The sequence below is a fragment of the Geotrypetes seraphini genome, chromosome 11 (assembly GCF_902459505.1).
Source record: "Geotrypetes seraphini chromosome 11, aGeoSer1.1, whole genome shotgun sequence".
In the NCBI taxonomy this organism is placed as follows: domain Eukaryota; kingdom Metazoa; phylum Chordata; class Amphibia; order Gymnophiona; family Dermophiidae; genus Geotrypetes; species Geotrypetes seraphini.
The window spans coordinates 38,993,170-39,019,051 of NC_047094.1; the positions used below are offsets into that span (position 1 = coordinate 38,993,170).

The 25,882-nt window shown below is 43.8% G+C and overlaps 1 protein-coding gene across 2 annotated transcripts in view; it reads left to right on the top strand.

Moving 5' to 3' along the window:
• Nucleotides 1-25,882, top strand: part of USP7 (ubiquitin specific peptidase 7) — a 396,159-nt gene that overhangs the window by 162,529 nt on the left and 207,748 nt on the right. For both annotated transcript variants that reach the window (XM_033962812.1, XM_033962811.1), the window contains exon 13: nucleotides 18,237-18,393. In XM_033962812.1, the coding sequence (XP_033818703.1) occupies nucleotides 18,237-18,393 (157 nt within the window). The remainder of the gene's footprint in view (nucleotides 1-18,236; nucleotides 18,394-25,882) is intronic.

Genomic DNA, 25,882 nt, shown 5'->3' on the forward strand with positions numbered 1-25,882 from the left:
TTACACTTATACTCCCTTCTATCAACCTAAACAATTGGTTCTCACAACTACATATTGACACCATTTAGCGCTTCCACTATGGGCTATTCAACCTAGCCAATTAACACCTCTTATCCAACATGGTATCCTACATATCACAATCACCATCCACATAGACTCTCTCTACCTATCAACAAATACATCATGAATAATCCAAATTCAACTTAAAAAGCAATCCCCATAATTGCTTGAAACCACCCAGCTAATAAAAGGAAACCTAAAATCCCATCATAAAGAACTGCTATCAACTTGTAAAAATTCCCTTGAACCTACTGTATATTCCCCAAAATAAGAAAGTGTATTAATTTTGGGCCCAAAAAACGCACTAGAGCTTATTTTGGGGGTAGGTCTTATTTTTTTCATATACATGATAATCTCTCCCTTCCTCTCCTTCACCCCAATTCTTCCTCTTTCCTTTCTCTCCCCCACATGTGCAGCATCTTTCCTCCCCTCTCACCCATCCCCTTGTGCCTTCCCTTTGCAGCATCTTTCTATCCCTCCCACGCTCAGCTTCTATTACTCTCTTCTATACAGCTTTTTTCTGTCCCTCCCTCCCATCCCTCATTCATCAGAACCTTTGCAAAGCTTCTATCCCTCCCTTCCGTGCAGCAGAACCCTTGAGTTTATAGATAATGTTATCTTTGACTAGTTAAATTAACAACTTATATGGTCACATCTGCTTATTGCTCCAGTTGTGTGTAAAGAGACATTGCTTAAGACTTTAAAGAAAACACTGGCACCATAAATTACAGAGCATTTTTTGCTAAATGCTAAAAATTAAACATATAATTATTATAGCTATACAGGTATAAGAAGTAAATTTTAATGCTAAATTCAAATCCTATTCAAACTAATAAATTGCATATATCTTGCAGCAGAACCCTTGAGCAGCACTCCGGCCCCTGCTGACCCTCAGACTGCGAGACCTACAAAGAGCAGTGTCGGCAGCACGCTAAACGGGCTGCTTCGTGGCCTTCTCCCACCAGGTCCTTCCATGTACCGTGTTACTGATAACATCATCAGTGATACGGCAGAGGGAATGCCCAGCAGGAGAAGGCCGTGAAGCAGCCTGTTTAGACACTGCTCTTTGTAGGTCTCACAGTAGGAAGGTCGGCAGGGTTTTGATGGGAGGATCAGCGAGGAGTGGCGGGGGAAGCACTGCTGCTGGCGAATCCAGAAATCTATGGACTAGAGCTTATTTTCGGGGTAGATCTTATTTTCAGGGAAACACGGTATCTCTCCCTAAAGAAAAAACTATCCCAGTCTCATGCATTTAAATCAATGCCAGGTCAGTAGCCAACAAACTGCTACTAATAAATGATTTGATTTCTACAACCAATGCAGGCCTCACCTTTACAGAAACCTGGCTAATAGAAACTGCAAGTCCAGAATTCCCCCACCTTGCCACCAGATTACACCATTATCCACATGCCAAGACCAAACAAATGGGGAGGTGGCCTTGCTCTGATCTATAAAAGTTCCTTCCACATCTCACTATCTGACTCTGCTATGCAACCAGAAATAGAATGCATGATCTGTAAGTTAGAAGATAAATCAAGCATACAGACCAGCAACATTGGATTATTACTAATGTATTAACCCCCAGGATCCTGTTCCAACAGTGCCACAAAAATACAAGAAATTATCTCAAATCTAACCTGTCAATATATCAGACTGATAGCCCTAGGAGATACAAACATCCCACTTGAATCCCAGGACAACACAAACTTCCACAGGTTCTTACTAGACAGCCAATTGGATCTGAAGTCATCAGGACCTATACATGAAAAAGTTCACACCTTAAACTTCATATCTTCAAAAAAAAACCCCCCCCATAGCTTATAACAAACTAGAAAACAGTCCTTTGGTCTGATCACAACTTATTATCCTTCACCCTCAATCTCCACAAGGGAAAGCAAACCATCAAAACTGCTACTTGGAAAAGTCTAACAAGAGACAAGATTAACGCCAACTAATTCTGGAACAAGGCCTCTGGAATACAAAACATCACTTCAACCAGCCCCATATCCTCACTCAATAACGTTGCAAAAGCCAAAAATCAACCAAGTCCTCACCATGGTTCACAGATGCCCTAAAAGCAGAAAGACAGAATTGCAGAAGAGTAGAAAGATGATTGCAAAAGAGCAATCTCCCAGAACACAAATCAGTGTGGAGATCAGCTATTGACAAATACAATTCCACATTGTTGAGGCAACTCCTCCCTCCCCACGACACTTGAAATTGAAAGCAATAACTTTGACATCAAAGAGTTATTCCTTCTAATGCACACCACAACTTCATCCCCAGTCCTAGGTCAATCAGACATTGACTCCCAACCTAATGTGCAGACTTCTTTCAAAACAAGATTAAAAAAGTACAGTCAGGAGTCAAAAAAAGCTACCACCAGTGCCCCTATATCTCTCCAACCAAATCACGTACCTCCAAAATCAAACCCAGCAAACTGAATCTGGAGCACCTTCCAGCCTTTATCCCAAACAACCACTGCTACCCTACTAAAAAAAAAATCATCTACTTGCAGCAGTTTTCTCGACCAATGCCCCAACTGTCTACTTGCAGATGCCCCTGACCACATCATAGACTAGCTGACCAATTTCTTAAACAATCTTCATCAAAGCCAGCTGCCATCCCAAATGAGGTTAATTGCTCTCACGCCGATACCTAAAGCCCAGAATGTAGACCTCTTTAACCCCTCAAATTACAGACCCATAACTAGAATCCTGATACTAACCTATATTGTGCCTCTGGAACCGGCTTGTTCAACTCTTCTTACAATTCTTTCCTCAATCAGTGTTAGACTCGACCTTTTGGTTTCTCCCAGTTTTCATCATGAAACCACCTTTTTTGGTTCCTTTTCTTACTCTATGCATCTTTCAATACCATTCACTGTACAAAATCTTCATCCCCCAATGTATTTGGCTCTACTAGTGATAGTGAGACCTGCCCTGGTCTCAGAATCCCCATACTGGTACGCACTAGAGAGTTGCGCGGGGACAGAAATCCCGCCCGTCCCCGCAAGGATCCTCTCCGTCCCCACCCGTCCCCGTCAGGATCCTCTCCGTCCCCGCAAGGAATTACCTCCATCCCCGCCTGTCCCCATAAAAAGCAGCAATTACTTCTGACAGGATCATCAATTCCACAGTTTATTTTCTGTTTGCGTTACTGTTCTCCTTGTGGGATCTCTTTGGTAGAACCCTTTTTTTGTTTTCTGTTCAGGTAATTAACTTATAAACCTCCTCTTTTACTAAGGCTGACATGTCCATTATATTATATGGACGAACCCTGCTTCCAAAGCCTTCCATCCCCCGTGGGAGTCCCGTTGACCAGAGGGGGGTCCCCATGGGAGTCCCATGGGTTAGGGGGGATTCCCGCGGGATTCCCTTGATCCCCGTTCCCGTGCAGACCTCCATTACGCACCAGAAATTATTCCTCTAAAAAATCTCCTCAGGTTGTCTATTACACTTCCTTAAAACCTGTACCAAACACCAACTTGCCCAGCCCTGCCTCTGATTCTCTCACCCAATTCTGCTATTATATTGTAACTTTAGATCAGCATGCAACAAGATTCAAATATTAAATGATTTACTATGGGACTTCAATCCGGGTTTCTTGTGCATTACCGAATCCTGGATTGCAAAAGATGATTTATTTACACAAAATGAGCTTTGTTCCCATAGTTATCAAGGCCTTTTCTCTCCCAGAAACTGCCGGAAAGGAGGAAGCCTGGCCCTTCTCTACAAATCATTTTTTCATGTTTGTTAAAATTTGATGCAAATGCTTATAATAATATTTCAAAGCGAATTACAAATCTACTAAAATCGGGATTTACAAATAACAATTAATTACAATAACATTTAAGGACAGACTTACAGACTACATGTGGAAAGGGAGTTGAACTACAATTATTTTATAGGAAAGTAACATTAAAGGCTCATACACTAGGGTAGGGGTAAAATGAAAATCTATATGTGAAAAGCAAGGTCTGTTGGGACGCTATCGACGAATATGCAATCTAATTATCAAATGCGTCTCTAAATAAGAAAAATTTTCAGAGAGCTTTTAAATCTATCTAATGCCGCTTCTTCTCTTATATATCCTGGAAGTGAGTTCCATATCTGTGGTGCTGTTACTGAGAAGATTTCTGTCCGTCTTGTGCCAATATACTTAAGAGATGGAATAGAAAGAAAATTTTGGTCTGATGAATGTAGAGTTTTTGATGGAATGTGAGGAATCAGTAACTTGTCAAGAAATGTTGGGAGATTAACCTGGCGAATCTTAAACGACAGTAATGCAATTTTATAAGAGATACAGTGCGGTATTGGTAGCCAATTTTTTTGAGTTGGTTATGATTTTTATTGCGGTATTTTGAATTAGTTGTAATCTTCTTATTTGTTTTTGAGTGATGCCTTTTAACAGTGAATTACAATAATCCAGTTTTGCTATGACAAGAGAATGTATAAGGATGTTAAGTGCTAGGGGTTCCAAAACTTTTTTGCCAAAGACCTAATCATACATAATTTATAAAAATAGGTTTTAACTGTTTGATGTGTTCTTGATAGGTAAGTTTATGGTCTAATATAACCCCAATAATTTTAATACTTAATACCTGTTGTAAAGGAATATTATCTATCTGGATTGGCACTGGCAAGCTAAGCCCTTCTTTCCAGGGGAAAAGTAGGGTCTGAGATTTATTAATGTTAAGGGCCAACATGTTTTTCCTCAGCTATTAGCTGATATGTTCCATTTTTCCTATTTATGTCTAAGAGTTCAATAAGGTTTTCTGTATTAAGGGGATGCAGAAGCTGTATATCATCAGCATAGGCATGGGGGTAAACCCGATGGTTTGTGCCAGTGTAATTAATGGGGCAAAAAGATGTTAAAAAGGAGTGGTGGAAGGATGGATCCTTGAGGGATTCCGTAGTTACAAGAGATGATGTCTGATGTTGAATTAATAAAGTTGACCTTTGCAGAGCTTTTGGAAAAATAAGAGTGAAACTATTGATGAACTTGATCACTAATTCCAATGTTTGCTAGTCTGGAGAGCAGAAGTGAATGATCTACCGTATCAAATGCTGCAGAGAGGTCCAATGATATTAGGATGACTGATTTGTGGTGATCAAGATGGTATAAAATTGTTGTCGTAAGACGGTGGAATGGTGAACTTTGAACCAGTTTGATTCGGGTGAAGAACGTGTTTTATTTATGAAATCCGATATCTGATTTTTTCTGTTACCTTTGCGAAGAATGGGAGATTGACAATAGGTCTAAAATTTGAAACCTGATCAATACAGTACAGATTCTCAAAAAGGGTAGTGATACATCATTAGAATATATGCTAGCTTCTGTCAATGATGAACTCCACCGTCACCCATTGGGTATTCTGGTACTAATTTCTTTGATGCTTTCAAGCTCTGTCAGTGGTGGATCTGTGAAGTGTGCAGTGCCAGGAGGTGTACTAAAATATGACTGCTTGCTATCGGGCCGCTTCAGAGACTTTTCTATCTTTTAAATTTGTTTTATTTTATTTTCATTTTTAATTTTTTATCTTTTCATTATTTCTATTTTCTATTTTGTTGATTTTTGATCTTGGAAATATATTATATGTTGTTACATATTTTTAGTTTATCAGGTGCTTTAGCTAGATTTTGAACCTTCGGTACAGATAAGGTAGTTTTTCTCAAGTACCTAATTTCATTTTAGTTTGATACTTTGTAAACTGCTTAGGTCAGTAAAATACAGGAACGGTATATCAAATCTTAAATAAACATAAACATATCGTCCCCCAATTCCTTGGAATAAATCCTCCGAACTTGTCTTTTGAGATCATAACAAGCGCTGTTCTAAAATTTCACTGATTATTGCTGATATTAACCTCCATCTAGATCAGGGGTGTCCAACCTTTTGGCTTCCCTGGGCCGCATTGGCCGAAAAAATGTTTCTGGGGCCACACAAATGCACAAACTCTGCCGCAAGACAGAGGAGGGAGCCGGCAAGATGGTAAACACCCGGGGGCAGCAGAGGAAAACACTGCATCGCCCTCGACCGGGGCCGCACAAAATAATTCACGGGGCCACATGTGGTCCAAGGGCCGCAGGTTGGACACCCCTGATCTAGATGATAACACTAGTAAGGATGTAATTGAATTCAGCAGTTTCCTTACTTCTCTGGGCTTTCCCTCTCTTAAGACCCCTCCAACCTATGAAAAGGGGAACTCTTGGTATCATCAGCTTTCTCAACCTTACTGATTATAAAACTTTAGTTGAAGATGTTCGTTGGGAACAAGTCCCTTGGTCCAACCCTTTTTAGGCGCTTTCTGTTTTCCTGTTTTTATGTTTCAACTTGGGGTTCAATCCTGTGCCTGAAAATCTTCCGTAAGAAAATTGCAAGTGAACAGTTTTGCACCCAATTTAATGAGCAATTCACTCTTTGCCCTAAGCCCGACACCTCAGAAGTCAACTGGCATAAATGGGCAACCCTCTCTGGATCTACTTACTCTCTGGATCTCTTGCCCCCCTATCTACTAAGACTGTTTACTATTCCCGCAAGGCCCCCTGGTACCTTCCTTACCACAGAGAACTGAAGCAGAAATGCCGAGTACTGGAGCGGAAATGGAAAAAAATCCAAATCCCCTGTGGATAGACAGTCTTGGAGGAACAGTATCAGTTTCTATAATACAGTACTAAAAAAACCCTAGAAATTTTTTTTTTATGGTGACAAAATTACCAGATCCAATAATCAAAGTAGTACTCTATTTAACATCTGGCACTCCTTAACTTCTAATTATGATTCATCCATATATCCTTCCTCCCCAGTAGCGGATGATCTAGCAAAGTTTTTTAACAAGGTTGCTCTTATAAGAAACTAGTGTTTTAGCCCGTTACATTAACGGTGCTAGAGTAGATGTCTGTCTGTCTGTTTCTTTTTTCTTTGTCTCTCTCTCCTTGGATGCTGTCTGTCTGTCTGTTTCTTTTTTCTTTGTCTCTCTCTCCTTGGATGCTGTCTGTCTGTGTCTCTCCCTGACCCCCTGTCTGTCTGTCTTTCTGTTTCTGTCTCCTGGCCCTTTGCCTGCCTGTATTTCTCTGTTGCACCATGCCTGGCTGTCTCTCCATGGCCCCCTTCCTATATCCATAGTGTCCCATCCTATGTCCTTAATGCCCTCAGTGCCTCCTTCCTATGTCCTTAGTGCCCTTAGTGCCACTTTCCTATGTCCTTAGTGCCCCCAGTGCCTCCTTCCCTTGTCCTTAGTACCCCTTCCTATGTCCTTAGTGCCCCCAGTGCCTCTGTCCTGTGTCCTTAGTGCCCCCAGTGCCTCTGTCCTGTGTCCTTAGTGCCCCCAGTGCCTCTGTCCTGTGTCCTTAGTGCCCCCAGTACCTCTGTCCTGTGTCCTTAGTGCCCTTAATGCCCCTTCTTATGTCCTTAGTGCCCTCAGTGCTTCCTTTCTATGTCCCCCTCACTGCCTTCCAGACTTTGTCCCACCCCTACCCCTCCGAAGCTAGCCTGCCTCCCTCCTATCCCCCTGTGCAGTAGAACCCTTGAGCAGCATCTTTCCATTTGTAACCCCCCCCCCCATCCTTCCGTACAGTAGAACCTGGCATTTTTCTTTCCCTCCCTTCCTCCCATCCCCCTGTGCAGTAGAACGGTTGTGTAGCATGTTTCCATCTCCTCCCCCCCCCGCCACTACTGCAGCTGTGCAGCAGACCCCACTGGCTCTCCCATCCGACCCTCCCACCGCAAGACAATCTACAAACCTCCTGGCTTCAGCAGCGTCCGCAGCACTCTAAACACGCTGCTTCGCAGCCTTCTACTGCCCTGATTTCCTCTGCCGCGTCTCTTTCTCGATGTCATCAGGGACGCGGCAGAGGAAATCAGGCAGTAGAAGGCCGCGAAGCAGCGTGTTTAGAGTACTGCGGACGCTGCTGGAGCCGGGAGGTTTGTGGTAGTCTCGTGGTGGGAGGGTCGGCTCAACGGGGGTTTGGGTGCTCCGGAGAGGGGTGCACCGGGGGAGGGGGGCGACGATGACAAACTGCTGCCTTACAGTGAGGGATGTGGCCTGGCTGGCTCCCTTAGGCCCTTGACGGAGTTATTTTTAAGTGTAAAGTTGCCGCAGCGGCTCCTCTCACGATCCCCGCCTGCATCGGAAGCCTTCTCCGACGCAGGCGTGGCTCGTGAGAGGAGCCGCCGTCGCGGCTTTTAAACTTAAAAATAAACTCTGGGCGTGAAGTGTAAGGGAGCCATCAAGACCGCACATCACATTGGGGTCTGCGAGAGAGGGAACATTGTTTGCGCACATGCGCACTCCTGCCGGCCACGGACCTACAGATCACGGATCAGGGATCACGCAGGTAAGAGTGTGCATGCGTGCTTAGCGTTTAATTATAGTAGATTCTTTTCCATCATTGGTTTCTTACAACTCTGGCACCCAGCGACACCATTTCTACTCCAGTAGACAGATCCTGGACTACCTTTGAGTATGTGTCTGAGGCTTAGGTTTCAAAACTGTGTCACAAATTAAGATTTTGTAAATGTGTCTTGGATCCATTTCCCTCATACCTATATGAGAAAATTCCCACTCAGGCTATCTCATCGCTCACCAGACTTATAAATTCTGCCTTAATGTCAGGTCTATTTTCTGAAGAGATGGGCCACAAAGCTCTGACCCCACTACTGAAAAAAGTTGACCTAGATCCTTCCTCACTGTCTAGCTACCGACTCATAGCAAACATTCTCCTCCTGACCAAAATGTTAGTCTTATCATATCTGCTCAACTTTCAGCATATTTAGAGAGATTTTCCATTCTGTTACCTTGCCAATATGGTTCAGACTTAACTTCAGTACCGAATCTCTATTAGTCTTACTAATCTCAAAGGTTCAGCAACTATACTCTTGTAATAAGTTTTCTGTTCTATTTTGAGTATGATATACGAAGCATATTTAAACTGCAGAGGTTGGTCTGATCCCCATCAAGGGGTCACTGCAATGACGGCGCCAGGGTCTATTACCTCTGAGTGCAGTTTCCCCACAGCCATACCATGTGCAAGACACAGGGATCTAGTTAGAGGAGAATGAAGGAGGCTCAGAAGCAATGCCTTTACTTTCTCAGTTTGAGTCCTCAGTAGTGGGAGTTTCAGCATCTTAGCTGAGTGGGCCGAACCATGACACAGTGGCAGCATTTGACCTCTGAGAGGACCCAACAGTGGTAGAAAAGTGGAACGCTCTTCCGGAGTCTGTTGTAAGGGAAAACACCCTCCAGGGATTCAAGACAAAGTTAGACAAGTTCCTTACGCAGGTAGGGCTAATACGCAGGTAGGGCTAGTCTTAGGGCGCTGATCTTTGACCAAGGGCCGCCGTGGGAGTGGACTTCTGGGCACGATGGACCATTGGTCTGACCCAACAGCGGCAATTCATATGTTCTTATGTATAGAATCTCTTCAGGAATTAAACCTAGAACCAGAGCAGACCTCTATTGCTTAGTGCTTATTCATGAGCAGCTTAAAAGCTCAGACCACATGTTTTCCCTCACATCTAGACATTGTGAAGATGCTGACTGATCATTTGGAGTTCCCTGAGGGGCCCTTGAGGTTAGCTAAAGTGATGGCAAAGCTCTATCCAATGGACTCTGCTTTTCAACATATGTTTCTTCTACCGAAGGTGGGTTAACTGGTGGCGCAGGTTACAAAATGTACATCCTTTCTAGTGAAGGAGGCTTAGTGCTAAAAGATACAGACCACAGGCTAGAGTTTGTCATTAAAAGATGGTTTAAGGCTGCAGCATTGGGAGTGAAGGCAGCAGCAGTGACATCTTATGTCGCATGGGCTTTCCATTCTAGGTTACATTGGGTTCCAGAAACGGATGCTGAACAGAGTCCCAAGCTACTCATGATTCTATATGCTTTATATGACCTGTTCAGGGTTTTGAACAAAATCCCAGATTCATGCCTCCCTCCCTCCTACGGGTGTTTACCTCTGCTAGCCAACTGCCCCCTCCAAGTTGTACTTCTCTTCGCAAAGCCACAGCCATGGTTCTTACATGCAGCCTGTGGCTGACCCAGATGCCTTCCCTCTGATGTCAGAGGGAAAGCTTCCTGGTTAGCTGCGGGCTGCATGCAGGAGCCGCTACTCGCAGCTTTGTGAATAGAAGTGCAGCTAGGAGGAGGCAGCCGGCCAGCAGAGGTAAACACCGTGGGAGGGAGGGAGGCATGCATTTGGGACGCAGAATGGAGGGGAGAATGACAAGGGTTGCATTGGACAAGAAGGGAGAGGCAGGACCCTGGTTTGTACGTATGAGTCTGACTTAAGTCAGACATTCTTAACCTGGGGACTGCCTGTACTCTTCCTTTTGGAAGTGTCCCATTTCTGTCAGTGTAAAGCCAAGTCTTCTCTCTTCAAATAGTGAGGATGGTAGTCAGGGTAAGCCAGTGTATGGATGGTTATTCTTAAAGTTGTTTGTATGCCCACCTGTATGTTATGTTTCTGGGTGTACAGTTCCTTCTGGTTTGCAGTTTAGTTTATTGATATGTGCTGTTAGGGCACAGCAGTCTCTCTCATTCATTTTGGAGGAGTTAAGCAGACAGACAGCATGGCTCACTCCAGCAAGAGTTTGTTTTCAGGGACTAGTGAACCCGTGTGCAAAAGGCCACTTAAGCAGTCAGAATCTTGTCCTTATACACTAGAATACCAGGGCAGACCCTGGTTTCCTTAGTCTTTCTGTTCTGTGCTTATCACTGTGGGTTTACAATTTGAGAGAGAGGAGTTGGATGCGGGAATTTAAGGAACATGTTATTGGCTTTTTTCAGTCTGGGTGGAGATTTGGAACATCTTTACCTGGGCTGGTCAATTGTGGATGAAAAGCAAATGAAACTTAATTTCCAATGCAATAGGTGAGACATTCTAGACCAGTGTTTCTCATCTCAGTTCTGGAATACCCCCTTGCCAGTCAGGTTTTCAAGATATCCACAATGAAAATACTTTAAAGAAATTTGCATATAATGGAAGCAGTGTATACAAATCAAGTTTATGCAAATTCAATGTGGATAACCTGAAAACCTGACTGGCAAGGGGGTATTCCAGGACTGAGATGAGAAAATTCTAGACACATGTTTTATCTTCCAATTGCCATGTGCCATATGCAGAAGGATTTTTTTCTGTAACTCTCCTCTACTTCACTGGGAACTCTAGCACCCTCTACAATTTTTCCCTTCTGCATGCTTGCCTGAAGGAGTGTTTCTGTTCTGCTTTCCACTTTTTATTATTTTCTTTGGTGTTTCCGTCCCTTTTTCAGGATTTCTTTGTGCTTGGATTGATTCTTCAGCTTTACCTGCTTTTAGAGCACACAGACTGTGGTCTATAGCCTGATCCCTGATGGTATCTGTTGGCCAGCCTGCATTGGTTTCTTCAGAGTTTAGGACTGTCCTCAAATTTTCCTCTGTTTAATAGGGGTGTAGCGGAGGCTTTAGGTGCCTTTAGGAGGCTCAACAGTGTCTCAAAGGGTGCCGGCTGCGTTGTTCCGCCTCTGCCCTTCCCTGAGCACATCCATCGGTTGAGGGGGAAGTACGAAGAGGCATTCCCAGCATGAGACAGTGATTCTCTGATTCCAGCTACTTTGAGAGCTGAGGCAGGCTGCAGTACATTTCCAGCACAGATAACAACAGTAAGTAAGACTATCACAGCCTGTGAGGTGGATCTGGAGGGGTGGGGTTATCTGAATTTGCCAGTTTAGAAGGTTTCTGCATGTCCCCCCCCCCCTATTTTTCCCCACCTGGAAAATCCTAAAATTGCCATTTTGTGACTCGCTATATAAGAAAAAAATATTGCGATTTTGATGCAAATTTCTTAGCCGGTGCCATCTTGGATTTTTAGCAATCTTTTTTTCAAAAGCTCCCTGATCTTTCAAATTTACAATTTTTGCCTCAAAACCTGTTGGGATAGAGTCCTTGGGCTCTCCTACTTCGAATATTTTCCAGGCTTGTGTAAATTAGCGCTTCAGCAGCATCCTTATGCAATGTGCCATGTGGCGCAGGAGAGCATGTGGTGCGGGAGAGCTAACTGGTCTGTTCGGAATGGAGTATGAACTATGGGGAGTGATAACTTTGAAGAAACTGTTGTAAATCACAGGGTGAAACATGTTGGTTGTCCCCCCGTTCAGTGAATAAAGACCAGAAGTTCAGCTAATAAAGCTAAGTGAATTATTCTTAGTAGATTAAGAAAGAAAAGTAAAGTCTTTTAAATAATATGAAATAAAAGTAAAAAAATTAATTTATATAAAAGGATCCAATGACGAGTTGAGGCATAAAGCCGCCCACCATGAGCGTATGCAGAGTGGGGAGGTGGCCCCGCTGAGGATCGTGTGAGTTTGAAAATTTGGAAGTGAAGGAGGTGTATATGTATGGTTTACTACCTTATATATTTGAAGTTTATATGTGGCGCAGCAGCACAAAGCTTAGCCTCTCCCCTGACTAAGCAGGGAACAAAATACTTGGTTAGCCCATTGGGATGGCCTTCTCCCTTTTTGGGTTCAGCAGGGCTGAAGGTTCTGTGCAACAGGACATGGACTTTCTGCAGCCCAAGAAACGTAAGGTGAAGTCATCAAAGGGTGAGACGCTAAGCCCCATGGTCCAAAGGTCTTCACAGATTTCATTAAATATCTGTGGAATGGGTTTCAGAAGAGCCGTTCTTCACCTAAGGCATTCTCGTTCCTCCACGGACTTGTCCTTTACTGATGTTGCTCCTTTAGGCACAGCCTCTTTGCAGTCTACCGCTGTTCATGGGCTGGCTGACCCTGACCTGTGAGTTACTTATGATGATATTAACTAGCTTGTGGACCTCTTGTTTTTAGGCACTGCGCTTTCCGTGGCTGGGGATCCAGTCTATATGCCCGATCTTCAGATCCCTCAGAGGCTTTAGAACCATGGATTGATCTCGTAGTTCTGCGTTTATTTAAATCTGTAGCTTTGTCATATCTCATTTCAAAGTCTATGCAGGAGTTGAAGTTCCTCTTCATGCCTATGTTACCATGAGATTGAAGTCTTCCATTTTTCCCTGGTATCCTGATATGAGCATTCTGATCTCAGAGCAATGGGACTCTCCAGAGGGTGCTCTTAAGGTTGTGAGAGATATGTCACATCTGTATCCTATGGCGCTGGAGTGCCAGCAACTTCTTGGTCAACTTAAAGTAGACTCTTTGGTGACGGAGGTGACTAAGCTCACCTCCCTTCCCAGTGAGGGTGGCGTGGTGCTCACGGACGTGCAAGACTGCCGGGTGTATGTGTCCTCAGGAGACACTTTGAGGCAGTGGCTGCTTCAGCGGCTTCCTTTGTCACATGTGCTTGTCTGTCTCAGCTATGCACTCTGGAAAGTGAGGCTGTGGAGCCGTGTCCTCTGCTACTTTTGGCTGGAAGGGATTATATTGCTGACTCCTTAAAAGACCTTATGGTCTTGGGTAAAGTGTTGTCGTATTCAATTTCTGCTCGCAGAATGATCTGGATTTGACAATGGGCTGGTGATTCCACCTCTAAAGCTACTCCGTCTAGGCTTCCCTTCAAAGGGCAGTTATTGTTTGGCAAAAAACTGGACGATCTCATGAATTCAGTGGTGGACCATCGCCCTAAGACCTTGCCTGATCTGCTAGAGGTTCAGGGTGCTCTAATTTTCATGGCTCTAGGTGTTCCCGCCCTTATTCCAGCGCCATGTCTCGAAGATTTTCCCAGTGATACAGACAGTGGTTCTCAGGACCCCAGCGTGCCCATCCTCCGCCTCCAGATCTGCGCTTTCTGCTAAGAAGGCTCAATGACATCAAGCCAATGGATGCCCCTCTTCAGATAGGGGGCAGACTCTGTTTTCCTGCAAACCTGGGAACGCATTTCGTCCAACCAATAGGTTCTGGACATTATTCAGTCAGGCTACAAGTTGAAATTTGCCTAGCCTCTGATGGATTGGTTCGTGGACTCCCCTGTGGGGTGCCCGGACAAAGCAGCTAGAGTACAAGCCACTGTACAAAGATTGTTGGATATTCAAGCCATTGAGCTGGTGCTGCCTGGCCTCTCTGTCTTGCAGATACTCCATATACTTCATCGAGCCAAAGAAAGGCTCCAACAATTGGAGGCCTATTCTGGATCTTACGCATGTTAACACAGCTCTCAGAGTTCTGAACTTTCGCATGGAGACAGTGCAGTCTGTCATAGCAGGGGTGCCTCTCTCGGTCTCATGTTGGCTTTCTTGCACATTCCAATTTTTCCATCTCATCACAAATTTCTGCATTTTCATTACCAATTCTCAATTCTGCTTTTCAGCCTCGTGACAGCTCCTCATACCTTCACCAAGGTGATTGTGGTTGCAGAAGCTCACCTGAGGAAAATGGGTTTGCAGGTGCATCTGTACATAAACAACTGGTTGAACAGAGCTCCCTCATTTGCCGAGGGTTTAGCACACTATGGATCAGGTGATCCAGATAATGGAAGATCTCAGTTGGATTGTGAATTACAGAAAGAGCAGTTTGTTGCCCATATAGTTCCTGGAGTACCTGGGTGTTCTATTCGACACAGCAGTAGGCTGCATCTATCTTCCAGAGGAACGCAGACAAGCTGTGTCTCGGATTTCTTGTCTTCTGAACAAGGCAACTCCATTGGCATGAGACTGTCTTCAAGTCCTGGGATCCACGACAGCCACAAGAGATGTGGTGGCATGGGCGAGGGAGCACCTGCGTCCTCTCCATCATGCCTTGCTTTCCCGCTGGGTTCCACACAGGGATGCATTACAGATCTGTCTTCCTTGGACTCTGGAGACCCGGGCCAACATGACTTGGTGGCTTCTTCTGCAGTCTAATTCCAAGGGCATACTGCTGTGAATTACTTCCTGAGTCATTGTTTCTTGAGCTGCAGAAGGTCCATGTCCTGTCGCATAGAACCTTCAGCCCTGTTGAGTCCCAAAAAGGGAGAAGGCCACCCTAATGGACTAGCCGAGCATTTTGTCCCCTGCTTAGTCAGGAAGCAATTCACAGTGTCCTTTGGGGCTGGGGAGCCCATTGCAATTGTCATCCCATTCAGGAGTGGTGGACACCCTCTCAGAAGAAATGGCCATTCGTTTGGAAGTTGAAGGCCATTCGTTTGGCTCTAATGAAATTGCAGAAGACTCTAGAGGGCCAAGTGGTCAGGGGTCATCTCCGACAATGCAACAGCGGTGGCCTATGTCTACCACCAAGGAGTTACAAAGAGTGTCTCTGGCTCTGGAAGCCCTCCTGCTCTTTCACTCGTCAGAGTGTCATCTCCAGGCGCTCTCGGTAGTGCATGTAGCGGGAGTCGACAGTGTTCAAGCAGACTTTCTTAGCAGACAGACTGGATATGGGTGAGTCTCTGCGGCATACCAAGCCATTGTGTGGCACTGGGGTCGACCTCCCTTCGACTTCGTGGCAACAGCAAAGAACAAGAAGTCAGATTGATTTTTCAGACTGGCCTTGCAGGCCATGGTATGCAGATCTGATGTGTCTTGTTGGTTCCGTTCACCTCCGGACCTTCTTACTTGGTCCAGCCTGCATGGAGGATCTGTATCGCTTTGCTCTTATGGCATGGCTATTGAGCGCGTAGCCTCAATAGCCATGCCTTAAGGGTGCTCTGATACAGTCTTTGCTACTCTGCTCAAGTCTAAGAAGTCAACTGTTGTCTCTGCCTACGCTAAGGCATGGAAGGCTTTCCAATTCTGGTGCAAGCAGGAGAAGATGGAACTATATTTCATTCCAATTTTAGTAGTTCTTGCCTTCCTCCAAGCGGGCCTTGATAAGGGCCTTACCGTAGCGTCCATTGAGGTCCAAGTTGCTGGGCTTTCTTGTTTCAGAGCCGGGGATTGTCATTCCTCACTTGTCTCCCACCCTGACATTGCCAGATTTCCCAAAGGTGCTCTTTGCATTAGATCACTATTTAGGTTATCGTTTCCTTATTGGGACCTGAACTTGGTTTTGTCTGGCCTGGCCAAAGCTTCTTTTAAGCCTCTGAGAAATGCTTCCTTCTTGGACTTGATGCTCCAGCCAATTTTTCTGGTTGCCATTATTTTAGCGAGACATGTCTTGGAACTCCAGGCTTTTTATTGTCAAGAGCCCTTCCTAAGGATCTCAGGTACTGGGATTTCTTTGCGTACCGTCCCTTCCTTTATGCTGCAAGTGGTTTTGACTTTCCATGTTAATCAGGAGGTGTATTTGCCTGTTTTGCATCCTACTGGCTCAAAGAAATAGGATCGCATCTTGAGAAAATTTGACATTTGCAGAGTTCTTTTATGCTATCTAGAGGTCATTAACGAGTTTCATCCCTATAACCATTTGTTTGTGCTGATTCATTTTTCCAAACGGGGTGCTCCCACTTCCAAGGCTACTATTTCCAGATAGAGCCATTTTATTGGCCTACATTCTTTCTGGGAAACAATCCCTTGTCTCTGCTCATGCACATTCTACTAGAAGTGTGGTTTCTTCGTGGGCCCAAAAGCTAGAACAGTCTCCAAATAGGAGATTTGCAGGGCAGCAACGTGTTCCACTCTGCACATATTTGCTAAATTTTATTGAATGGATGTGGTGGCAAGACAGGACTCTGCCTTTGGATCTTTGGTCTTGAGGGCTGGTGCAGTCAGCCTGCCTTAGCTATTTGGCCCTGCTTTAGTACGTCCCACTTGTCTAGAATGTCTCGCCTGTTGCACTGGAAAAAGATTATATTCTTACTGTGATAATATATTTTCCAGTAGATAGGTGAGACATTCTAGACATCATCACCCTGTCCTTCCTTCGCCTGCCTACTGCCTCATTCTGTTATGTTTCTACAAGTTGTTTCCTGAACTTGTTTGATGCCTTTGTTAGCTGTTTTGCAGTTGCTCTTTTCATGTTACTTTGTTGAGCAGAACAATTGATTCTTGGAAATGTTCCCATTGGAGTCCCTACTTCACATACTATCATTGGAGCTCATTGTGCTTGGGTACTAACTGTAGAAAGTGCTAGAGCTCCCACTGAAATAGAGAGTCACAGAAAAAAATCCAGATTAGATTCCTTCCGAATATGGAGATAACCCACTTGTCTAGAATCTCTCACCTATCTACTTGGAAAGATATTATCAAGGTAAGAACATAATCTCTTTTTACCTGATAAGCCAAACTAGTACGGAACCCACCCAGGGAGGCAGTGGTGATCAAGATGTTTTGATGGTCAGATTCAGAAAACTGACAATAAGTGGGTTAACTATTCTGAAAGTTGATTGCTCCTTATCTTTATTATAGGATATTTTTATCTTTAGGTGATTGTCAGAGATATGAGGTTTTTGATTACGTCTGGGTTGGTTTTGATAGTGTTTTGGAAGCCTCCCACAAAAAAATTGCTTTTAATTTTCCGTGCTTTGACATAGGAGTACTGTATAGCTGGAGATTGCAAAAGACCCCTATAAAGGGTTTGAAGTAAGTTGAGCTGGTTTTTAGTTTCCACCTACTTGTAGGATGGCACTATTATCCTTTGCTCTGACAGGACTAAAAGAAAGGAAATTAACAAGTAAGTTTAAATTCTGCCTTTTTCTTTTAATCTGCAACTTTCTTCCAGCTCAGTAGGAACTAGCTTCTCCTGTATTTATGGCCTACACTGCTATCCAAAAGATTTCTCCCTTATTTTTAAACCCTTTCCACTTGATAAGCCATTATGGGAATAAGTCACTGGTAAAGAACATGGATTCAGGTTCTTTACAGAAACCAGTATAAGTGTGATTCAACCAGCCAATAGGCATCACTGTTAAGCAAAGATGGGGCTTTCTATCCTGCCTTGGGGTTAAGACCACCATTTTCTTTTTAGAGGACATTGTCAAGATGGACAAAAGAGGAATTTATACATCTGTAACACAGCTATTATTACCCTTTTGTTATATTTTGAAAATTCTGTTTGAGTAATATGACTTTTCTCTATCTGCTTAATGACAACATTAAAATGTTATGGTTATTGTAGGCCGTTTCTTTTATAGCCATGACATAGGTCTAAAATTGTCAAATGTATCTTCCATCAGCAACTGACTCAGAATTTGCCTGTATTGCATGCATCATATGCTAACTTTTAAAATTCCCATTTTACCAGCTTCAAGTTGAGCTTTGTACTTAAAAATGAATTTGTAGCTTTCTTTTGTTTCAAGTTTTAATGCTGTTCAATTAAAAATAACTGTACTATTTAAAACAAATTAGGTTTGAGTTTCCTGAGCAGCTACCACTAGATGAATTTCTACAGAAACAAGATCAGAAAGATCCAGCCAACTACATTCTTCATGCAGTGCTAGTGCATAGTGGGGATAACCACGGTGGGCACTATGTAGTTTATCTAAATCCCAAAGGGGATGGTAAGGTAAGCATTGCCACAGAAGAATGTTAAGCTGTCAACCTGCAAAAAGAATTTTATTCCTCCTGATTGTCATCTGTAATTTATGAATAGAAGCGGTTCAGTAGGTTGTTTTTCTCATTCTTTTAAAATACATTTTGTGAAAAAATTGCTTCCTGTCATGAAATCTTTATACTTGATGAGGGTCTTATTATGACATGATTTTGATGAGTTTGAGTGATGTACTTTGAGTAAAATAAGGGAAGGCAGTATTTTAAAGATCTAGGCACTTTACATTTCAGTTCCTAGATCTTGCTAAATAGGAATCTGTTTCCACCCAGGATTCAAGTCAGAGAATCTAAATTAGGTTCCTACTATTAGCATTTAATGAGTTGGCCTCATCTTCCAGGGTAACCATACCACTCTTCGGCATTGGTTAGTATTAGCATTGGAGAAGAAAGCCCCTCATAAACATTGGCACTTCATTCTGAGACCACAGGAGAGTGGGACTGTGCCAGGCTGGTGCTTTCTTAGGCTTCTGAAATTCAGTCTTTAGACTTTGATTTTGACTTTGAGCATAAGAATTCTCTTAGCCTTTGATGGGATCTCTGTCAGAGGGTAGGAGTAGGTCTGTACTAGAAGCTTTCCTTTCCTTTTGTGCTGGATATGGCTAAGACCATCCCATTTAAGTTGCACATTAAAGGGACATTCAAATCACCTAAATTTGGTTCCAAATACCTGAATGCTCAGAAAGAACTAGTTGTGGTACCCAGCTACCAGCTCCTTAAGGAAGTATATATGCATATGTAAGAGACCCTACTCACTGCGTGCTTCCTATTGCAAAGAATGTTCTTGTCAGGCCTGCTGGGTAATATTTTAGTTTTACTTTATTTTGATATTCAAATTAGAATTATTTATTTGCATATATTTTTGAGCATTCAAATTCTGACAGAACCCAAGCATGACCCTGTTGCTAAAGATTTAAACCTAAAATCTTATAGTTTGTAAATGGTAATAGCTGTTAAATTACTGCAAACTGCCTACATAAAAATGCTAGCAAGGGTGGAGTAGATGAGCTGGATGTTTCCACGTTTAGTAATAAAATAGCAAGTTTTTTATGATGATAAAAACAAACAATATGTATACAAACCAATACAGTTATCAATGGTGTCGAAATAGTCTCTAATAGGTGCAAGTAGCAAATAGTCTCTGGTAAGTGATATTCTGGAAGTTGATATTAGAGAATGACACAAGGACAAATTTTTCCCTGTCCCCGTGGGAACTCATTTTCCTGTCCCGTCGAGTTGATTTCTTGTTCCTGGCCCGTTCCTGCAAGCTCTGTCCTCATCTGCACAAGCCTCAAACACTTTAAAATCATAAGTGTTCAAGGCTTTTGCGGTTGAGGCAGAGCTTACAGGAATGGGACAACGACAAAATTCAAGGGGATGGGTAATTGAGTTCCTATGGGGATAGATTTGTCCCCATGTCATTCTCTAGTTGATATCACCTATATGTATGTATCAAATCACTATCATACAGAAAGGATTATCGTTCATTCTGGCCACTCATTTTGACTCTTTTCAAACATGTGTTGACCTCTTCAAATTCAAGAGAAAGCTGCAAATTCAACATTTCTCCTACAACACAAATAACACAAACACTGATCCTTCAGTTGTCAAACAAAATTCTAATTGGATCCCTTCAGGGCCTATGGATCCTCTTATTGTGACATTCTATGAATGTATGAGAGATTTTTAATGACTAGAGAGGAAAAAAATAAATGCCCACAACCAAATTTGAATGACCATGAAATAGAAGCCATTAAGGAATTACTAATGGATCATGAAATCATCATTAAACTAGCTGACAAGGATGGAAGTATTGTGATAAATATGAGAAGTTTTCAGACAGATGAGATCCACACTTTTACGTACCCTTGGAATCTGATCCCAAAATCCTTACTAATGAAAATTAAGCAACTAGCGGAGACATCATATATTGCAGGATATCTTTAGTCACTTTTGACACTGGAACATCCAGTAATTCCCACTATATACATTCTTCCAAAGATACACATCTACCTGGCATCCCAGGAAATGGTTCAGTATTAGAACCTTTATCTGCTTTTGTAGACTTTTTCTTACGTCCTTTGTTCCCTAAATCAAATCATATGATCACATTTGTAACAATAACACTTACTAAAATTATTTCTGCTTAGATAGCCAATTTTTTCTTTCAAATTAAAGAAGCAGCCATAGGTGCCTCTATGGCACCAGATGTTGCCAATCTCTATGTATCAAATTTTGAATAAGTTTTCTTTGAAAATAATCCCTTTTCACAGGGGTGCATTTATATAAAAGATATTTTGATGATATTTTCATCCTGTGGAAGGGTGACAAGGTTAAACTCATGAAATAACAATTTAAATTTCAAGATGACATATAGCTGAAGAAATTCATTTTTTGGCTATTCTGATTAAGAAAGGGGAATATGGATTTATTACTACAGTATACAGAAAACCAAATGACAAGAACTAGAATTCAGCACTCTGAAGATCTCCTCAAAATGGGTCATAAGGACAAATCACCACCAGATATTGTTTGCTCCTTGAGATTCTCCCATCTCTCAAGCGACATTAGCAATATTATTAAATAACATTGGCATATCTTAAATTACATCATTGTTTCCAGGGTTAAAAAAAACAGTAATTGCATTCACACCGAATGAAAATTTACACAATAAACTTATCCTGTCGGTTCTTTCAACAATTATATGAACATCCTGCCACTTTTGGACATTCCCCATTTGGATTATGTTCATCTGCAGTCACTCATTAACCATGGCACGTTTCAGATGTCCCCCCCACTGGTAGGATATACAAACTTAAACTTTACCAGCAACTGCCAAGACTGATAATGTTGTATATATTGTGGTGTGCTCATGCAACCTTTATATGTGGGCAAAACCAAAAGAATGGTGTGTACACCTATCGTTGAGCACAGGAGTTGACTAGAGGAGTGGAACAGACTTCTCTTAATATGCAACTCCTGTGCTCAACGATAGGTGTACACGGAAAGATCAAGATTGCAGCCTCACCATCTTTGCTTGAATTTTTTATATTTAAAACATTCAAGCAAAGATGGTGAGGCTGCAATCTTGATCTTTCCGTGTTGCGAGCTGAACAGCACTATGAGCTCAGTTCCATAAGTCCCTTTAGTCTGAACCAGGAGGTATACTATTTATCATTTTTATAATTACCTAGAAGTCGCTTATTTTGTTTATCACTTCTTTCTCATAAATAAAAAGGAGACACACACAGCCAGCATACAAGCAGAGGAGCGGCTCCAGTGGTGTGCAGGCATGGTGTGTAGGCACAGTGTAAAGATGGTTTGCTGGGATCTGCCAGATCTTTTAATAGTAGCATCATCTTCCCCCTCCCCTCCCCAAGATTCCAGTTCTTTCAGTCCTTTGGTACCACCCTCCTCCCCCTCCGAGTTCATTAACTTCTCAGAATTCTGTCTCATCCCCAGTCCTTCAAACCTCTCTATTCTTCCAGTGGTGGTAACAACTCACAACTTGGGAAGTTGTGTCAGCCAGATAGGATGCAGTATAGTTGAATCGGAGTCAGCCCAAACAGTGACTTACTGCTGCTGGAAGATGCAGGGCCCGACAGAAAAGAACCCGAAAGCTTCCTGGGCAAAGCGATCACCTTCCAGACTGTAGACCAGCAGGGCCGCCCCCAATGCTCCTCACAACTCAGAGCGTCCTCGACTGATCGCTGTAGGAAGGTGGTAGCCATTATTATCCCAGGACAAGCAGGCAGCATATTCTTGACTGATGGGTGACGGCACCGACGGAGCCCCGGTACGGACAATTTTAGAGTGATTGCACTCTAAGAACTTAGAAAGTTCCAGTAGGCCGCACCGCGCACGCGCGAGTGCCTTCCTGCCCGACAGAGGCGCGCGGTCCCCAGTTTCTTAGTTTCCGCGGAGCTAAGAAGACGCGTCTCTCTCAACGGCTGTTGTGAGAGAATCTTTGTGTAACTTCCCGCTCGCGTAAACTTTTTAAGGAAATATTATTTCCTTTCCTTTTTTCTTTCTTTTATTTATTTAAAAAAAAAAAAAAAAAACATTTGTTTTTTTCCTTCCTTTTCGGGTTTGCCCCGGCGGGGCCTTTCGCCACCATCGAGGCCTCGGCCTTCGATTTGGCTGAAGCCGTATTTACATTCATGCCCCCCCAACCCGGCTTCAAGAAGTGCCAGCGGTGTGCACGGCCAATTTCACTAACTGACCCACATAATTGGTGTCTCCAGTGTCTTGGTCCCGACCATCGAGCGTCTACCTGCACCCGCTGTTCAACTTTGAAAAAGAGAACTCTTAAAAATAGAGAAATTCAACAGAAATTACTGTTTGGTGCCGAAATGTCTGATCCTACAACACCGGCACCGACATCGGCACCGGCGCAGTCGGCACCCACATCATCGACACCACGCGATACCGCGTCGGTGTCGACTCCTTCAGGTAAGCCGGCTAAGAAGCCTTCCCCGTTGGAGCGTCCTCCGGTCTCGATGGCAGCGAGCCCAATCCTGCCGACCTCGAGGCGCCCACGGAAGCGCTCCGCCCCAATAGAGGTGAGCCCCTCTACATCGGGTTCCTCATCCTCGGGGCGTAGAGCGGCACCGCAGGTACCACAAAAGAAAAAAGCGGTACCGGTGCCTTCTCTCGAAGACCGTATAGCTGCTGTTCTGCAGGCGCAACTTAAAGAACAGTTACAGCACCTCCTGCTTTCATTCCTGGCACCGAATCTACCGGTACCAGTTCGGTCTGAGCCACCGGTACCGATAGTGGACCGTCCTATTTTATCGACGTCCACTTTGTCAGTACCGGTACAATCTGTTTCCTCGGTCTCCATGCCGATTCTTGCACCGGAGCCGAGAGCTCACCATCAAGCTGTACAGACTTCGGCTCCGGTGCATACAATGACATCTCCCGGTACCGAGTCAGGCAGGTCAGGGAAGTCTCTTCACAAATCCCGGCATTTAGAACCTTCCACACCGGAATCTCGACACCGGAGTTTTCAAGTTCGAGATCCTGACTTGTGGGGTGACTCAGAGGATCCTATTCTTTCTGAGGGGGAATGCTCTTCTGGTGATGAGGACCCGTCTGCTTTAGGACCCTCCTCTGGACCAGAGGTGTCTTCTTTTTCTTCCTTTCTAAAGGAAATGTGTGACTCTCTCTCCATTCCTTTGGAGGCTGAGTCAAAGAAATCCAAGGCTTTTCTAGACGCCTTGGACTTTGACCAGCCTCCAAAGGAATACCTTAAGTTACCTCTCCATGATATCTTGAGAGAGACGTTTTATAAGAATCTGGAATCTCCTTTAACTATTCCTGGAGCTCCCAGAAAATTGGATTCCTTGTATAGGGCCATTCCTATCCCTGGGTTTGACAAACCCCAACTGCCTCATGAGTCCCTTTTGGTTGAGTCCACCTTAAAAAAGTCCAAAGGGGCTAGTGTTTATGCCTCAGTCCCTCCTGGCAGAGAGGGCAAATCCATGGACAAGTTTGGTAAAAGGCTATACCAAAATGCAATGTTAGCCAATCGATCAGGAAATTACGCATTTCATTTCTCTTTCTATCTTAAGCAGCTTATTCAAAATCTCACTGCTTTTGAGAAATATCTTCCTGATCGGAAAAAGTCTGCTTTTCACCACACTTGTTCCTCTCTTTTACAGCTTCGTAAATTCATGGTCAGGTCCATTTATGATACCTTCGAGCTGACCTCCAGAGCCACAGCCATGTCAGTGGCCATGCGACGGCTAGCCTGGCTTCGAGTTTCAGAACTGGATGTCAATCACCAGGATCGACTAGCCAATGCACCTTGCTTAGGGGATGAGCTGTTTGGAGATTCCATGGACTCCACTACCCAAAAACTATCGGCTCATGAGACTAGATGGGACACGCTTCTTAAAACTAAGACGCCTCCACCAACCAGACCTTTTCGTCCACAATCAACCTACCAACGTAGATTTGTGGCTCGTCCTCTGCCTCAAGCTGCACAACAGCCTAGGCGTCAGAGACAACAACGACCAGCTGCTAGACAACCTCAACAACAGCAGCAGGTAAAACCTACACCTTCACAAAAGTCTACACAACCCTTTTGACTTGGTTCTCCAGAACATAGCCAGTCTGTTGCCTTCTGCCCAACTTCCACAGCCTATAGGAGGACGCCTTACTTATTTCAAAAGCCGTTGGGAACTTATCACGTCAGATCAGTGGGTCCTGAACATCATCCACCACGGCTACTCTCTCAACTTTCAGATTCTACCTCCTTCAAGTCAACCAAGAGAGTCTGCTTTGCACACTCCTCAATCTTCCCTTCTTCTCCAGGAGGTTCAATCCCTCCTCCTTCTGAACGCTATAGAGGAGGTTCCTCTAGATCAAAAGGGGCAGGGGTTTTACTCCCAATATTTTTTAGTCCCCAAGAAAACAGGAGATCTCAGACCCATTCTAGATCTCCGCGATCTCAACAAGTATTTGATCAAAGAAAAGTTCAAGATGCTTTCTCTGGCCACTCTTTATCCTCTTCTCAATCAAGGCGACTGGCTATGTTCCCTCGATCTCAAAGACGCATACACTCATATACCAGTCAATCTGGTCTCCAGACAGTACCTACGCTTCATGATCAACCGTTGTCATTACCAATACAAGGTGCTGCCCTTCGGTCTTGCCTCCTCTCCAAGAGTGTTCACCAAATGTCTGATTGTGGTGGCCGCCTTTCTAAGATCTCACCACCTTCAGGTCTTTCCTTACCTGGACGACTGGTTAATCAAGGCCAATACATCTCAGACTGTTCTCCTGGCCACCAATCAAACCATCATGTTTCTTCAACTTCTGGGGTTCGAGATCAATCTACCCAAATCTCATCTCATCCCCATTCAGAGACTTCAATTCATAGGAGCTGTCTTAGACACAGTCCTTATGAGAGCGTTCCTGCCATCCAACCGTCTTCAAACGCTTCAATCTCTGTGTCAGCAGGTGCTTCCACAGCGTTCCATCTCGGCAAAGCAAATGATGATTCTCTTGGGTCACATGGCCTCCACAGTCCAACATCTTCTCTTTCCTCAAGTTATCCTGTTGTGCACAGACAATCAAGTTGCGATGTACTACATCAACAAACAGGGTGGGACGGGTTCTCGCCTCTTATGCCAGGAAGCCCAGAAGATCTGGACTTGGGCCATAAATCACCATCTTTTCCTGAAAGCGATTTACATTCAGGGAGAAAAGAATTCCTTAGCGGACAAACTCAGCAGAATTCTCCAGCCTCACGAGTGGACACTCGATCCTGTAACTCTACAAACCATCTTCGCTCAATGGGGCACTCCTCAGATAGACCTCTTTGCAGCTCCTTACAATCACCAGCTGCCCCTTTTCTGCTCCAGACTCTACTCTCCTCACCGTCTGGCAGCGGATGCATTTCTCCTAGATTGGTCCAATCTGTTCCTGTACGCTTTCCCCCC